The sequence below is a fragment of the Podarcis pityusensis genome (assembly GCF_964106645.2).
Source record: "Podarcis pityusensis genome assembly, chromosome: 15".
Lineage (NCBI taxonomy): Eukaryota > Metazoa > Chordata > Lepidosauria > Squamata > Lacertidae > Podarcis > Podarcis pityusensis.
In genome coordinates, this window is record NC_138040.1 from 32,239,902 (window position 1) to 32,256,230 (window position 16,329).

Genomic DNA, 16,329 nt, shown 5'->3' on the forward strand with positions numbered 1-16,329 from the left:
AAGTGAAACCGACCACCTGTCTCCTTGATCCTTGCCCATCCTGGCTGATAAAAGCGAGCCGGGAAGGGCTGGGCAATGGGCTCTGCGAGGTGGTGAATGCTTTCCTCTGTGAGGGAGCCTTCCCAGACCCGCTGAAAGAGGCGGTCATTAAACCGCTTCTTAAAAAAATATCTTTAGACCCGACCAATTTGGCCAACTATCGCCCACTCTCAAATCTACCATTCTTGGGCAAGGTGATTGAGCGGGTGGTTGCCGAACAACTCCAAGCATGCCTGGAGGATGCAGACCATTTGGAATCCCTTCCAATCGGGATTCAGGCCTCACCATGGGTCTGAAACTGCCTTGGTCGCGCTGGTTTATGATCTCTGGCGGGCTAGGGACAAAGGCGAGAGCTGTTTCCTAGTTCTGCTGGATCTCTCAGCGGCCTTTGACACCATCGACCATAATATCCTTCTGGACCATCTAGAGGGGCTGGGAGCTGGGGGCACTGTCATAAGTGGTTCCGCTCCTTTCTCCTGGGCCGTATCCAGAAAGTGGTGTTTGGAATACAGTAGTTGCTTTGGAAAACAATAATCGGTCATCCGAACAACATGACCAGTCCACCGAAGTTGGTGTTGAAGAATCATTGTTTTGACACTGGTAATCTTTGCTTCTTCCAGTACACTGGCATTAGTTTGCCTGTTTCCCAAGTGATGTGCAACATTTTTTGGAGACAACCTTGATGGAATCTTTCAAGGAGTTGGAGATGACATTTATCAGTGGTCATTGTGTCACAAGCATACAGTATAAAGGTAAAGGGACCCCTGACCATTAGGTCCAGTCGTGAACGACTCTGGGCTCATCTCGCTTTATTGGCCGAGGGAGCTGGCGAACAGCTTCCGGGTCATGTGGCCAGCATGACTAAGCCACTTCTGGCGAAACAGAGCAGCGCACAGAAACGCCGTTTACCTTCCTGCCGGAGCGGTACCTATTTATCTACTTGCACTTTGATGTGCTTCCGAACTGCTAGGTTGGCAGGAGCATGGACTGAGCAACGGGAGCTCATCCCGTCACGGGGATTCGAACCGCTGACCTTCTGATCAAGTCCTAGGCTCTGTGGTTTAACCCACAGCGCTACCCGCGTCCCTAGCATACAGTATGCATACACCTAAATATGGGTGTATAGTTCTGCAATTCCGAAGCTACTCATCTTCCAGCGTGCTCTTGAAAAATTATGCAACGCTACCCCCGTTGCACAGCCCTCCCAGCTCTACAATTCTATAAATCCCATTGCACTAAGTGGAGCTTCCCAGGTGCATCTGACTGCACCGGAATAGCATAGAGCCCTGATCTCCTTCCCCGGCCACGCCCCTCTGCATCCTGTCATGTGGAGAACTGTGGCCACACCCCTCCTGCCCGTCTCCGAATTCTACCAACCGGGAGCGACACGTCACTGCTCGCGCCCTCAACCAAACTTCCCTGGTCCCTCAAAAGACAGCCTTCCCCGCCGTCTCTCTCCCCTCCGCCAATCAGCGACGGAGGCGGCGGAGCGTGCCTCTGAAACCTCCCCTTTGGCGAAAGACGCTGCCCTCGTCCTAACGGCGCTCTTCGGAGAGGCCGCCCCCCCTTCGGCGTGATCGGCAGCCGTCTCCGCCAACCGCTGGCCGGCAGTTGGGCTGGCGGGAGGCGGGCCGTCTCTGCCGCAGGGAGTGGATGCGCGTGGAGCGGATGGCTGAGGGAGCGGGCTGAGGAGAGGCGCCCGAGTCACACAGGTGAGGGGAAGCGAGCGGGCGCCGCTGCTGGGCTGAGGCTTCCTGAGGGGGGCGGGAAGAGACTTGGCCGGGGCCTGAGGGAGAGCAGGGGAGGCTGAGGGCGGCCGTGGGCTTCCTTGCGAAGCTGGCCTGGTGGGAGGACCCGCGACCTCGGAGTGAGCTGGCGGTTCCGCTTTCTTCTGCCTGGCAGGAGCGGCGACGCCTTCTTTGAAAAGTGCCTCCCCTTCAGCCCTGAAATACGGTGCTTATTTCTCCCACGCCGGTCACAAAGGCCCATGTTGCCGCTCTTTAGCACCCCAGCCGTGCCCCGGCTATTACGCGGAGGGCAGGGCCACAGGCCCCTTCCCTCGAGGGGCTTGCGGTCTGCAGAAGATGAACTCCGAGGGAAGCGGTTTTCCTTTTTTAAAAGCAGCAGCAGCAATACAGCCGGACAGGGTCTGTGTTGTAAGAAGCAAAACTGCATACGGAGAGAACAGTGGCACGTCCCCTTTGTCATGCTGGTTTTCCCCCTCATAGAATCGTAGAGACTTCTTTGAAATGCCTGGGGAGCTTTGAAAGTGGTAAAACGGTTTTCCCGCTTCTCCAGCGGCCCATCTTGAAATCTAGAGTGGCACATGCCCGTCACCACCTTTAGCTTTGCCTAGATCTAGGCCCAAACTTGGGTCTCCATCTGTTTTTGGACTGCAGTTCCCATTATCCCTGACACGGGTCCTGCTTAGCTAGGGGTGATGGGAGTTGTAGTCTCCAAACAGATGGAGACCCAAGTTTGGGAAACCCTGATCTAGGCAATGCATGCTTAACTTTTTTAAGGGAGGGTGCTCCCTCCCGCAGATCTTAAAAGCCCTATCAAAGCTGTGAGGCAAGATATGCCTTCCCTGCTTAGTTGGCAGCCTCCTTCCCCACCAGGGGCTATAAAGGCAGGACACATGCTTTGTGTGCAGAAGAGCTCAGGGTGTCTCCCGTTAAAAGGCCTTGAAGAGCTAATGGTTCTTAATGCAGACAGCTGTGGACTAGATGGACTGATGGTGTTATTCATTGTAAATTAGCTTTATTTAAACAAGCAGACAAATGTTTGCAAAGCAGACCTCCCCTATTCTGTTTCTATAAAGATATGCTCCCCACCCCATTTCATAATATTGTGGCAAGTTTCTCATGAACTATACAATTCCTTCCTTGCATTAAGAAATGTACTGGTGGCACATGCGTATGTGTAGATCAGCAGTATGGCTAATCAAACTTTGGTTAATCCCTGCACATGCAAACACCCACAGAACATGCAAACAAGCCCTTGTACTCGCACAGCAACATAGGGTTCCCTGCACAAAGTCATCTAACAAAAAATAATAATAATTAGTTCTATAAAATTAAGTAGACCACCAGGGTATCAAAGAGATACTGAAAGCATTTATTCTTCCTATCTCTTTTTTAGTCTTATTTGGACCCTTGGCAGATATAAAATACTGTGTAATAATTACTCATTTTTGCACTCTTTGGGATAGGGCGTTAATTGAGGTCCACAGAGTCATAAGGCAGTAACTGTGCCTTGTGTTCCTAGAGGTTGGAACCTTTAGTCATGTAATAAATATCCCCAGAAATAGATAACATTTCATCTTCAGCTCTCTAGAATCTGCTGGGATGAATTCTCTCATCAGAGTATAAGGCATATTGCTTTTTTAAAAAATGTCCTCATGGTACAAAAGATTTGTTTCTTAAAGGTTCTGCTTGTGATGAGGATGGTCATACTGGTGAGTAAGCTGTAGTCTTGGAAGTTGAGAACATCCAGTGTAATGCAGCTAGCTATATTAGTTGTAGGTTTACAGTCAAACCTTGGTTCCCAAACACCTCCGTTTTAGAACGTTTCGGCTCTCAAATGCCGAAAGCCCGGAAGTAAGCGTTTCAAACGTTTTTCGGAAGCCAAATGTCCAACGCGGCTTCTGCTTGAGTGCAGGAAACTCCTGCAGCCAATCAGAAGCTGTGCCTTGGTTGTCGAATATTTCAGAAGCTGAATGGGCTTCTGGAACAGATTACGTTCAACAGCCAATGTTTGACTGTACTAATTTGTGTAACATGTCTCTCTGTGTGTTATGCCTGACATTGGTATTAAAATACCAGAGGAGTCTTGGCTTGATAGATGTCGGATTTCAGATGGCAAATACCGTACAGACACATCTTTTAGACTATCCCTGCACCCCACCCCTAGCACAGCCTTGGATCCCCAGTTCTTAAACTACAGCTCCCATCATCCTTAACCACTGGTCATGCTGGCAAGGAATGATAGGAGTTGTAGTCCAACAACATATACAGACTTAAGGGTGAGAGGCTGCCTTAGCATCAAGAGATGAACTATGCAAAATGAACTATGCTTTTTTGGGACAGTTAATTTCTCTCAATTTCATATTTCATATCCATATGTTTCTTGCTGGTAGATTTACACATTTGTCTACCGATCACTATTGCTCAATATTTACCTAGTGCTATCAGTGTTGTAGACAGTGACAAGCCAATCAGAGTCTGCTGCGCTTACACAGTTGCACCAAGTTACTTAAAATGGCTTCTATTTGTTTTGTCTTTATTACCCTTCCAAAATTTTGTACTACTGAATTTCTGATAGAAAATGCACACTCAATATTTGTGTGTGTTTTTTAATATGATGTTTGTGGTTTGTAAGATACTGGGTGGGAAAATAAAAGTAACGTTGAAATGTATAAGTGAATATATTTTGTATACTGTGCTTTATTTGCTTTTATAAATCATTGGCCTCACAAATGCATAGATAGGACCCAATTTTGGTACAATAATGAATGCATTTTCTTTTAATATATTTGAAAAGTTGTGGCTATATAAGAAAAAATTCCCATTCAGGCTGTCATTACACATTTTATTTATTTATTAAAATTTTATACCGCCCTGTACCCATAGGTCTCAGAGCTGTTCACGACATAAAGTTACAATATAAAAAGCACAAAATACATAATAAAAATGATTAAAACAGTTAACAATACTAATGTATACAAACTAATAAAAATACATTCCCCAACAAAAGCCTCTAAACAATATCCAGCCCACAAATATAAATACAAAATCCAAATTAACATATAACATTTAAAAACAAGTTATAAACAATTAGCTGGCATAGGCTTATAAAATAAGCCTGAAAATACCTGAAAGCTGCTATGTTAATGTGTCGGAACAATTGATGTTGGCTAACACAGCTCTATGAGTATGTACTCAGAAGCAAATCCTTTTGAGTCCAATGGAACTTACTCTCAGATAAGTGTGTATGGGATGCAGCCTTAGAGACTTTATATGGGCAGAAGATGGTATTGGATCAGTTCCTCTGAAAAAGGAATGCTTTTGTGTGGAATTGTGTCACTGAGATTTTAGATCGGTTCTCATAGGAGGGATACCTTGTAAATGACCCAGGAGATGACCTGTCCTAGGAAATATGTTTGCTTGTAATGTTATAATTTAGAGAGCCTGAAGACTTGGTTGCACTAGTTCAGTTTAAAAAAACCCCAACAACCTTGGTGATCTCTACTTTCTGTTTTCCTTCCAGGTATTTAAGGATTGCTTGCTGTTGCCTTTGCCAAAATGACCAAGTTAGGCTTCCTCCGCCTCTCTTATGAGAAACAGGACACTCTCCTCAAGCTCCTGATTCTGTCAATGGCAGCTGTGTTATGTAAGTTTGAGTTTTAAAAAATTAGTCAGGGATAACTATATGACTATAAGCATCATCTGCATCTGCTGGTTCATTTTGTATCTTATGCCTTGATGCTTATACCTAATACAATGCTAGATGCTTCTTTGATGGCTATAACAGTTTCAAACAATAACAAAGGACCAGCATTAAAACATTTTACCTGTACAACTGTATTAATATTCCTTCCTTTTGTGTTGCAGCTTTCTCTACTAGACTCTTCTCTGTATTAAGATTTGAGAGTGTCATTCATGAATTTGATCCGTAAGTATTCCTGTTGCCTCTTAGTAGTCTACTTTGCTCTGAGAGAGCAATTGTTCTGCTATGCACAGGTGTTGATTGTGGTGTTACCCAGAAGGATATTGATAGATTGTCCTTCTCTAATGACAGGGCTTCAAAAATATCTGAACGCTAAGAGTTTTTCTGCAGAAAATTTTAATAGGGTTAGCCTTGGTGAATTCAACAGTAGAAGTAGTATCAATTTTAGTTAGACCCATCTGGATTGAATAGGGAATTGATTTAAAAATGTAAAGATGAAAGTATAGTAGAATGAATGTTTTCTAAAGTAACTTCTGAAGCTGTGAGACCAATGACAATTCTGTTTTTCAGTGAAACACTTAAATCAGTGGTTGCACGAACATGTTTATGGGAGATGGAGCTTCTTTGCTTCAGATTTCCAGTATGATTTAGAGAAGGTTGTATAAAGCAATGCACTTTGTGTTGCAGTATGCCAAATGATATATAAAAGTAATTTGGATGCTTTCAGTTGCTTGTGGTGAAAACTGTTTGGAGTGTTTGTGTTTGGAAATCAGATCCCTACCCGACAGAAACTGGAAACATTTCTCATCAATCAGGCTGACACTGATTTATGTATTAGATGTGGTAGTGCTTTTCCATAAGAACCTTAGATGAAGGCTCAGACTGTAATATGAGGAGCAGCAAATAGTGTGTTGTATATGCAGCTGAAAAGGCACTCGGATTTCTGTTGTTATCACAGGTATTTTAACTACCGCACAACTCGCTTCCTGGCAGAAGAGGGTTTCTATAAATTCCACAACTGGTTTGACGATAGAGCATGGTATCCGCTGGGTCGAATCATTGGTGGGACTATCTATCCAGGTAAAATGATGTTCAGAACTTTGTCCTTTTTTTAAACTGGATGAAAAGTGCTAGAGAGAATGAGGAACACTTGCCATGCATCTTCCAGAACGGTTGTAGTGTTTTGTCAAACTTATTTAGAGCAAATAAATATCTTGCTAGTATTGAAGAGGCTTTACTTGGCCGTTTGGAGGTCAGGCATCACCCCTTGCTGGATGAGATTTGGCTCATATTTCCAAGTCCTGCACCTGCTCATTCTTTTCTTTTGCATTTGGAAAATCTGTGATTTCTTGCCAATAGAACATCTTTCCTTCCCTCTGTCTCAGGTTTAATGATCACATCAGCAGCGATTTACCATGTTCTGCACTTCTTCCACATTACAATTGACATACGAAATGTGTGTGTTTTCCTGGCCCCCCTTTTCTCCTCCTTCACCACCATAGTAACGTATCACCTCACCAAAGAACTCAAGGTAAAAACAAGGATGGATCATGATTGCAATGCTTCCTAGTGCTAATTTCATTCATCACTGTAAAAGATCTGAGGCTGGTATTATTAGTTTCTAATCGTTGCTTACGCACAATTTATGAGGCAGTTAACATTGTGCATGTTCCCTTTAATTCATATAGATTATGCAATTGTATGTTTGCATATGAAAATCTTCATTTTTTTAAACAAGAAAATCCACATTCTACAAGTAGACCTTATTTGCAAACCTGAATTGTAATGCATACTTGCTAACTTGAAGCCTGTACAGATCTTAAAGTCAATATTGGGATTGATGAGGAAGAAGGAACCGGGAAGTCTTTTGTTACATATCGTGAAAGACAGTCTGGGCAATCAAAGTTCAATTTTTTTTTATTCTGTCTAGGATGCAGGGGCAGGTCTCTTGGCTGCAGCAATGATAGCTGTGGTACCTGGTTACATATCTCGTTCTGTCGCTGGATCCTATGACAATGAAGGTAAGATCAGTGTTTAAAGCACACTGCTTACTGGCATGTGGAGATTGCATGATGGGGGTTTCTTCATGTGGTTGACTCCTATGTATTGTTTATTTCCAGGTATTGCTATATTCTGTATGCTTCTGACTTACTACATGTGGATCAAAGCAGTGAAAACAGGCTCCATTTATTGGGCAGCCATGTGTGCACTTGCCTATTTCTACATGGTAAGTGATTTTTCAATAATGCTTTGAATTTCTTGAACAGCAGTTGTTTCACCCATCAGATTAATCTTCCATTATGAGAGCTGGCTTGAGTGAATGGAATTCAGCCTACAAAGCTGAATATGTTTTGCAATCCTGGACCCGGCATCACTGCAAGTTTGTGAAGGGACTAGGTATTGGTAATAAGGAGTACTCAGCACCACTATAGAAATATTGTTGTTGCTGTATTTGTGGGAGGGGTGGTGGTGGTTGAATTGGTGGGTTAGTGCCATAACAGTCAAGTTGTTTGTGAGCCTTGAGATTCTCTTGTGTAAATTTCATTTCAGTCATGAATACACAAGAAAACCTTAAGCAATCATCTTCACCACATCCCTCCATCTGTGAGATCCGGCCCAGGCCCAGCTTTTTCTCCCACTAGCTCAACAGGGGTATTGAGTGGCCTTTTCATTTAGCAATTGAACAAGGCTCTTTTGTAAAAGTATGCCTCTGTAGTATTGACTTCTACTTAGAAGTTAAAAATATTTTGCTTTGTGGAGTAAACAAACAATAGTATTTATAGATGTAAAATGCTGTGCCCCCTTTAATCTTTTTTCAGGTTTCTTCATGGGGTGGTTACGTGTTTTTGATTAACCTCATTCCCCTTCATGTACTGGTGCTGATGCTAACTGGACGATTCTCCCATCGGATATATGTGGCTTACTGCACAGTATATTGCCTAGGAACCATCTTATCAATGCAGATATCTTTCGTTGGCTTCCAGGTGAGAAATCTGGGATACTGAAGAAAGTTGGTTGTGATTTTGTGCAAATCCATGGCTAGCAGAACCTTCCTTACTGTATGATAGGGAAAAGATAAGATCATCAGGATCAGTCCTCAAATAGCATTTCTCATTTAATAGAGGAGCATTATTGCATTGTTGCCTCTTGATAAAATGCCACTTTTGCTATAAAACAACCGTATTCTCTCTTTATTATACTCGCCACAGAAAAGCATGGTCTTTCTGGGCTTTACCCAGATCGTTTAGCTCTGCCTCAGCCCCATTAAGATAAATGTTATTGAACTGAAATAGAAAATTGGAGGGGGAGACACTCATCAGACCCATATAAAGTAACAATAATAGAAACGGGGCTAGTAGGTAAATGTATTCTATGTTGGACTAATTGTCCATGTGTACAGCGATAATTTTTTGTGGCAAAGGAGTGGCTTACGTATGTGAGACTGTTGGCCAGAGACAAATTATTTAGTTGTCACATAATGCAGCTTAACGGTGCATGTTTGTTCTTTCCTGCAGCCGGTCCTGTCTTCTGAACATATGGCTGCCTTGGGTGTATTTGGCCTGTGCCAGATTCATGCCTTTGTAGATTATTTGCGCAGCAAACTGAACCCTCAGCAGTTCGAGATTCTCTTCAGGAGTGTAATCTCCCTGGTTGGGTTTGTCCTTCTGTCAATAGGAGCCATTCTGATGCTTACAGGTGCAGTTGGTGCTACTAAAATGCATGCGATTCCTATACTCTTACAGTAGGAACAATGTTTTTCCTAATCAGTAGAGAATTTTCATGTTTTTGTCTGGAACCATTTTTTCCATTAAACATTTTAATACTTGTTTTTCTCAGCTGTGTGCATACACACAGTAGCTGAACTGTGTAAGCATTTGGTTTTGCCATGCTGGGAATAACAGTTTTTATTTAGATACATTCTCAGTAACAATAACTGAATTAATAATATCCTTATTTTATGTTGAATTTGCTTAAGGAAAGGGGAAGAAACCTGTTTTGATGTTTACCTGAAAACACTGAAAAACAAACATCACTAGGGGTCCATCAGGTTTTGTTTTACCTTTTAGGAAACTGAACTTTTAAATTTGAGCTTTGGGGAAATTTAGGTATAGAATATGCATATTGGAAATGAGATATTGTGTAAACTTGTTGAGAGATATTAATTACTCTGTAAACTTGAACATGTACATTTGGATCTCTTACTCTCATACAGGAAAGATCTCCCCATGGACTGGCCGCTTCTATTCACTGCTGGATCCTTCCTATGCGAAGAACAATATTCCCATCATTGCTTCAGTCTCAGAGCATCAGCCTACCACATGGTCATCCTACTATTTTGATCTGCAACTCCTTGTTTTCATGTTCCCAGGTGAGTTTAGCATAGCTTTTTTCTATGCTTTCATACCACCCACCTTCTGCGGAATATCTGACTCTTGAGTTGGTGACTGCTAGTCTCTAAAACACCCTTCCACCATCTGGTGCCCTCCAGATATTTTAGGCAACCTCCATTATTCTTCACCATTATCCACACTGGCTGGAACTGCAAGGAGTTTTAGCCCCAAACATTTTGAGGGCTCCAGGCTGGGAAAACCTGCCCTAATGCATAGATGTAACTCTTCTGGCAGCTGACTCATTTATTTTTCTGTTACAGTTGGACTGTATTATTGCTTCAGTAATCTGTCTGATGCCCGCATTTTTATCATCATGTATGGTGTGACCAGCATGTACTTCTCGGCTGTGATGGTGAGTACTGAGAGTTGACTTATGGGACTGGCAATTTTTTCATGGAATCTCTTTGTTTCTGCTGTCCCTATGCTTCCACAGTTTTTATTTCATTTGCATGGTAGCCAAGCACTCAGTATGCCTCTGTCTTAACAGGTTCGTCTCATGCTGGTATTGGCCCCAGTTATGTGCATTCTGTCTGGCATTGGAGTCTCCCAAGTGTTGTCAACTTACATGAAAAATTTAGATATCAGCCGACCTGACAAGAAGACAAAAAAGCAACAGGATGCTACTTACCCCATCAAAAACGAAGTAAGTTGCTATGTGAGGTTCCTTGCTTGTTAGATTTTTATCATACTTTTCTGGAAGATACTAAAAATATGAGTCAAAAGAAGAAGGCCGAGTACTCCACTAAGATGTGCATAGGAAAGAAATATTGTGGGAATTGCACTTGAATAGTCTACAGATCACCTGCTATATATGGGTAACAGTTTTTGTGTTGTAAGTAAGGTAGTTTCTGTATAACTACTAAGTGGCTGTTTTACATTTTGATGGCTACTCTTGCTTTCCTAGGTTGCCAGTGGCATGATCCTGGTCATGGCTTTCTTCTTGATCACCTACACTTTCCATTCAACTTGGGTAACCAGTGAAGCCTACTCTTCTCCCTCCATAGTGCTGTCGGCACGTGGTGGTGATGGCAGCAGAATAATCTTTGATGACTTCAGGGAAGCTTATTACTGGCTTCGTCACAATACACCAGAGGTATAAATCTCTACAGGGCTGGTCTCTGCACACACATTGAGTTTGTTTTAGGTGCCGTGGAGAGGTTGGAGGGCCTGCCCGAAAGGAGCAGGCATGCTTCCTAATCTTTATGTTGGCTGAAGTTTAGTCTAAAGCACATGTATCAGCTATTATACATACTTTAAATATTTCATTCACAAAGATTCCTGAGGCAGCTAACAATACACAAAAAGAAAATCATTAGACAGCAGTATTTGAACTGATAAAATAATCTACAGATTCAGTAGGAGCATCATGGATCAGGTCCTACTGGGGAATAAAGCATTGCTTCTCCTAAAAATCATCAAGGAGGTACCCTGGGAAGTGAATGGGAGTTGAGGACAAGGGTAGGGATTCTGAGTAGGGCCTCTGAAGATGATTTTGATGATCCATCAAGTTTATTTGGAAGCAGGTGGTTAGTTTACATTTTAGGGAATCTGCATATATTTTCTCTTTCAAACTGAAATATTTGTGGTGGCATGAATGTTCAATTACTGCCTGATTATGTATTTGTAATGTCATTATATGAAAGGACTGTTGCACAGTCTGTCTTGTTGGCTTACGTTCTTGGCACTGGTACCTGTCTGTGTGCTGTCTCTAATTGTCTTGAATGAGCTTCAAGGTGGGGAGGGAAAATGCTGTTGGCTACTGAATCTGTTGAATGTTGAACCTTCATAATCTGTTGAAACTCCATAATGTTTTATAACTAATTGGGGGGGACATTCAGATACTTAGTATTAAACTAAATTCTTCCTCATCTCCCAATAATTTAAAATACATATAATGAATTGGCACTGTACAATTCTTGTAAATACTTTTTAAAAGGCTTTTTTGAAAATTACTAATGTAAAATGGCATGTGAAGAGTCTCCAAGCCCAAGCAGAATGGTTTCTAATTAAAACACTTCTATTATTAAAAATACTTTGTCAGCATATGTATAAAATCTGTTCACAGTGGCAAATTCATCATTCTTCTTGTTTTGCAAAAACCTGCTTCATATGGTCACATAAGAATTCTTGAGAATACTGTCATTTCCATTCAACTGATAATCCTAGGATACTGACCCACAAAGAGAAATTTTTGTAGTCATTTTGTCCTTTCACTGCATCACAGATCAGCTCAAACTCATTTACTGCCTTTTAATTCACTACATTGATTGCTTTTTTCTGTTTCGAGCTCAGGATGCGAAAGTAATGTCCTGGTGGGATTATGGATATCAGATAACAGCCATGGCAAACCGAACAATTCTTGTGGATAACAACACTTGGAATAACACCCACATTTCTCGAGTTGGTCAGGTAGGTGCAGTAGCTTTGTGAATTCCAGGGTCCCCCCCCCCATCGCATTCCAGAGAAACTATGAAGGCATTTTGCAGTTTTCTTGTCCCGGCTATTTATTATTAACTACAAAATTGATTGAAGGAGTTAAGACTCTTTATTTATACGTAGATAAAAAAGGCATGGTAACAGATACGTGAATTTATAAGCTGCTGTTTGTTTAATTTTCAGGCCATGGCATCCACGGAAGAGCGAGCTTATGAGATTATGAGGGAGCTGGATGTCAGTTATGTGCTGGTAATATTTGGAGGCCTCACTGGATATTCCTCGGATGGTAATCTCATACCTGTATTGTGCAAATTTCCCATGAATGGACCTTTAATTGTTCTTTATTAATGGGTTTTCTGCTCTGTTACATTGACAAAGTTGCTGCTTCTTCCTTAGATATCAATAAATTTCTGTGGATGGTGCGAATAGGAGGCAGCACAGACACTGGAAAGCACATAAAAGAGCATGATTACTACACACCAACAGGAGAGTTCCGTGTGGACAGGGAGGGCTCTCCTGTGCTGCTTAACTGCCTCATGTACAAGATGTGTTACTATCGCTTTGGCCAAGTCTATACAGAAGCCAGTAAGTCACTTTTATCTGAGCACTGCAAATGAGAACCAGAAATTTTGCCTAGGAGCTGTGTTTTTGGATGATCCCTGGTCTTCTCTCTGACACGCAATTAGTGTTTATAGCATAATAGATTGTGGCAGGGGAGGTTTTTTCTTTCAGTCACACATTACATCCTGTTTAATTGGCTTCCTCTCACTCCCCTTTTATTTAACAAGTCATTGGCTGTGAATTGATGGAAAGCTGGGGGAGGGGGGGAGTTGACGTTGAGGCATCTACATTTTTGCTAACATGAACAGATTTTTTTCTTACAATGGTAAAACTAGACTTAATAGGGAGAAGGGCACCAGGGAACTGACTGAAGCTACTTTTGTTAATTCTCTCTCCCACCTCTTTTCCAGAGCGTCCTCCAGGTTATGACAGAGTGAGAAATGCTGAGATTGGCAACAAGGACTTTGAGCTTGATGTATTGGAAGAGGCATATACCACAGAACACTGGCTAGTCCGAATATACAAAGTAAGTAGTTGTACTGTGTGTGGTGTCTGTCTGCTTCCAGACACTGAGTTTTCTTTCCTGTATTTGAAAGTCATGGGAGAAATGTCGCATGGCCCCAGTTGCTTCTGGAATGGTATGTGTCTTGGCTGTTCAAGATCCAAAACCCTATAAAGTAATTAACACTGTCTTGCTACAACATTTAGATCTATCATGAGCCACTACATCACAATACAGGTGAAGTGGAATGGTTGCTCTGCTTTTTACCCAGACAGGATGGTGTTGGGGAACGATTGGAGCACATTAAATTACTAGATTTCTCAGCAGCACTGAATAGCAAAAGCATAAAGAGCCATTTCTTTCTCTATTGAAGATATAAAATCCTTTGTTAATTGCTAGGTTAATTATCAGAGATTTCATTGAAGAGTTCTCTGTTTTTACTGGTTAGAGACCTTTTCCCTAATAAAGCTAAATGCAAAAAACTTTTTTTAATATTATTTTTGCCTTAACAGGTAAAGGACTTGGATAATCGTGGATTGTCGAGAACGTAATTTGCCTTCAGATACACTATAATGAGCACTGACCGAGCCATTGCCTGTGAAGCAGTTGGATTTTTTTTATACTGTTTGTCAGTAAGGAATTGGGATTTAATTGCCCAAGAAATCCCGTCCTCATGTAATGAGTCTGTATTAGATGGAATGATTTTTATAAATATGAACTGGCTACCAAATCAGAAACAGTAGCTTTATGATGGGATCATTAAAAGGGGTATGGAAAAAGTGTATTTGTATTCATTTATCTCTGTCCCTTCACGTGATGGTTTTCAACTGTATTCTACATGATCAGACATAAGTAACTCAGAGAAAGAGGATCTGTCAGCACTTGAATTACTTTTCCTCGTTCCCTCTCGTAAGAGAATGAAGCAGCTGAAATAGGTCTTCCACCTATGCAAATAAGGCTAGCTTGTTAATTTACACACACACTTGCCATACAAAAAGCAAGCCTCCCTCCAGCTGTTGCCATTGAAGGAATCCAAGTACTTTGTGTATAAATGAAGTATATGTTCATATGCAGTAGGCATCTTAAAAACTAGGCTCTTAAAATTTAAAGTGAGTCTCCAGACATAACACGTGTATCCTAAAGGTCAGGGGCGGGGCGAGCAAAACCAAAACCAAAAAGTGGCAACCATATTGGGTAAATGAACAAGCCTGATTGGGAATTGTCCCCTTGTTCTCATGGCCTTTACTTTAAACTCCTGAATTTTGAGCCAGATTCCTAGTGTTGTAAAGCTGCTCAAGTAAAAGTTATGCTTAAGTAACTAGCACTTTGGCAGTCATTATTTACCATTATTTACTGAGCTCACTGTTCAGCCAGGCTTGCTTTCAAATAAGTATGTATAATAGGACCCTAAATTTGCAATGCAATCTTACGCATGTTTACTTAGGGAAGACCCATTCTGTTCAGTGAAACTTGGCCCTAGGATTTCTGCTAGAGTGGTCTGTCCTATTTTGCAGGGGACAATCCTCTGTTCGAAGTTTTGTTTGGTCTGTGTCCAGTTTAAAGAGAACCTTAAGAGAAACCAGGGCTCTCAAAGTTGCCTATTAACTGCTACATCTGGACAGTAGTACACTGGGGACATAGATGACCTAGACAGTCTTCCCCATACACTAGAGTGGGAACCTGAGTCCTAGGAGTCCTGGGGAAGGGCAGTAGGTCTGTGGTAGAGAATTTGCTTTGCATGCAGAAGGACCCAGGTTCAAATCCCACCATCTCCAAAAGTGGTTGGGAAAGACCTCTGCCTAAAACCTGGGGGGACGGGGACGGACTTGCAGACAGTACTGAGCTAGATGGGCCAATTGTCTGGTATAAGAGAGCTTCCTTCATTACTGGATTCAGCTGAGGCTGAACTTTGAAAAATGACAGTGCTACTAATTTACCCAAAGTTTAGCCAGGCATCTCCCAGAAGATATAAAGAGGGGCAGCACTGTTCACAGAAACCCAAAGAAACAAGCCTTGCAGCACTTCAAAGCAGGCATTGGAAACGTGGCTGTGCAGATGTTGGATCCGCCTCCCATCAGCCCCAGTCAGCCCAGCCAATGCCACGGTCAAGGTGCAGGGAGCTGGAGTTCAAGAACACCTAAGTGCAAAACGTTAGCACCTCCTAAAGGACGTTCACACTCTTGCATTCAACAACTGGACCATTTGCACGCATAGTTGGGCTGCACATCTTCAGTCAGCACACAATAGCTGAGCGGTGTAAATTGGCAAGTGTGCACTCATACAAACACTTGTACACGACAGGAGTACAAGCCAACGTGTGAATGCATCTCTAGAATGAACATGAGCATGGGGAAGGGCAGGATCCTCTTCCGAGATGCGTGCACTTGTTACAACACAGGGACCAACTGGAATGACGTGGTCCAGCAACCTGTGGGGAAGGGAGGGCTACATAATAGAAATGTTAGTCTGTTTGCCCAGAGCTGGAAAGATGATAAAATACCTGCGAGGGCAGACTGGCAGATGAAATTATTGGACTATGCGGAGATGGCAAGATTAACTGGGAAAATCAGAAACCGGGAGGATCAAAACTGCAACAGAGAAGGGGGCAAATGTAGATAGTATTTAAAATACCACTGCAAACACATGAACTCTTGGGCAGGCTTTAAATAAATCCTGCAATGATACACAGACTTTGGGTATACGTAATGGAGGACTGTAAACTGGACTAATATGCAGTTGAAAAAGTTGCCTAAAGAACTCACGGAGGGGAGGAGGGAAGTCCTAGGATTTGAAAGCATCTAGTGTAAAATGTTAACATTTGCAAGAATATCATTTCTGTGAATGAACATGTAAAATCAAATTATAAAAATTATGTTAGTGGAGGCAGGAAGCCCGAGTGTCATCACCCTCTGCCTGACTCTTGTCTAGCAGATTCGGAGTGGAAAGGGTCTC

The 16,329-nt window shown here is 42.3% G+C and overlaps 1 protein-coding gene across 1 annotated transcript; it reads left to right on the plus strand.

Annotated features, from left to right (window-relative positions):
• The first annotated feature begins 1,597 nt into the window (after nucleotides 1-1,597).
• Nucleotides 1,598-14,156, plus strand: STT3A (STT3 oligosaccharyltransferase complex catalytic subunit A). The gene is made up of 18 exons (XM_080984172.1): nucleotides 1,598-1,751; nucleotides 5,308-5,430; nucleotides 5,652-5,712; nucleotides 6,446-6,567; nucleotides 6,873-7,018; nucleotides 7,418-7,508; nucleotides 7,608-7,714; nucleotides 8,307-8,471; nucleotides 9,003-9,183; nucleotides 9,701-9,856; nucleotides 10,139-10,230; nucleotides 10,366-10,521; nucleotides 10,783-10,971; nucleotides 12,171-12,287; nucleotides 12,498-12,600; nucleotides 12,711-12,899; nucleotides 13,286-13,401; nucleotides 13,890-14,156. Exons 2-18 carry the CDS (start codon nucleotides 5,343-5,345, stop codon nucleotides 13,926-13,928), a joined length of 2,118 nt encoding a protein of 705 aa, XP_080840298.1. The 5' UTR covers nucleotides 1,598-1,751; nucleotides 5,308-5,342; the 3' UTR covers nucleotides 13,929-14,156.
• The last annotated feature ends 2,173 nt before the right edge of the window (nucleotides 14,157-16,329 follow it).

Excerpts from the sequence above, each read along its gene's own strand:
- STT3A (XM_080984172.1), top strand. The coding sequence starts at position 5,343 with ATGACCAAGTTAGGCTTCCTCCGCCTCTCTTATGAGAAACAGGACACT. Across the intron at positions 5,431-5,651 it reads GTCAATGGCAGCTGTGTTAT|CTTTCTCTACTAGACTCTTC; the intron begins GTAAGTTTGAGT and ends TTTGTGTTGCAG. Across the intron at positions 12,601-12,710 it reads CACTGGATATTCCTCGGATG|ATATCAATAAATTTCTGTGG; the intron begins GTAATCTCATAC and ends CTTCTTCCTTAG.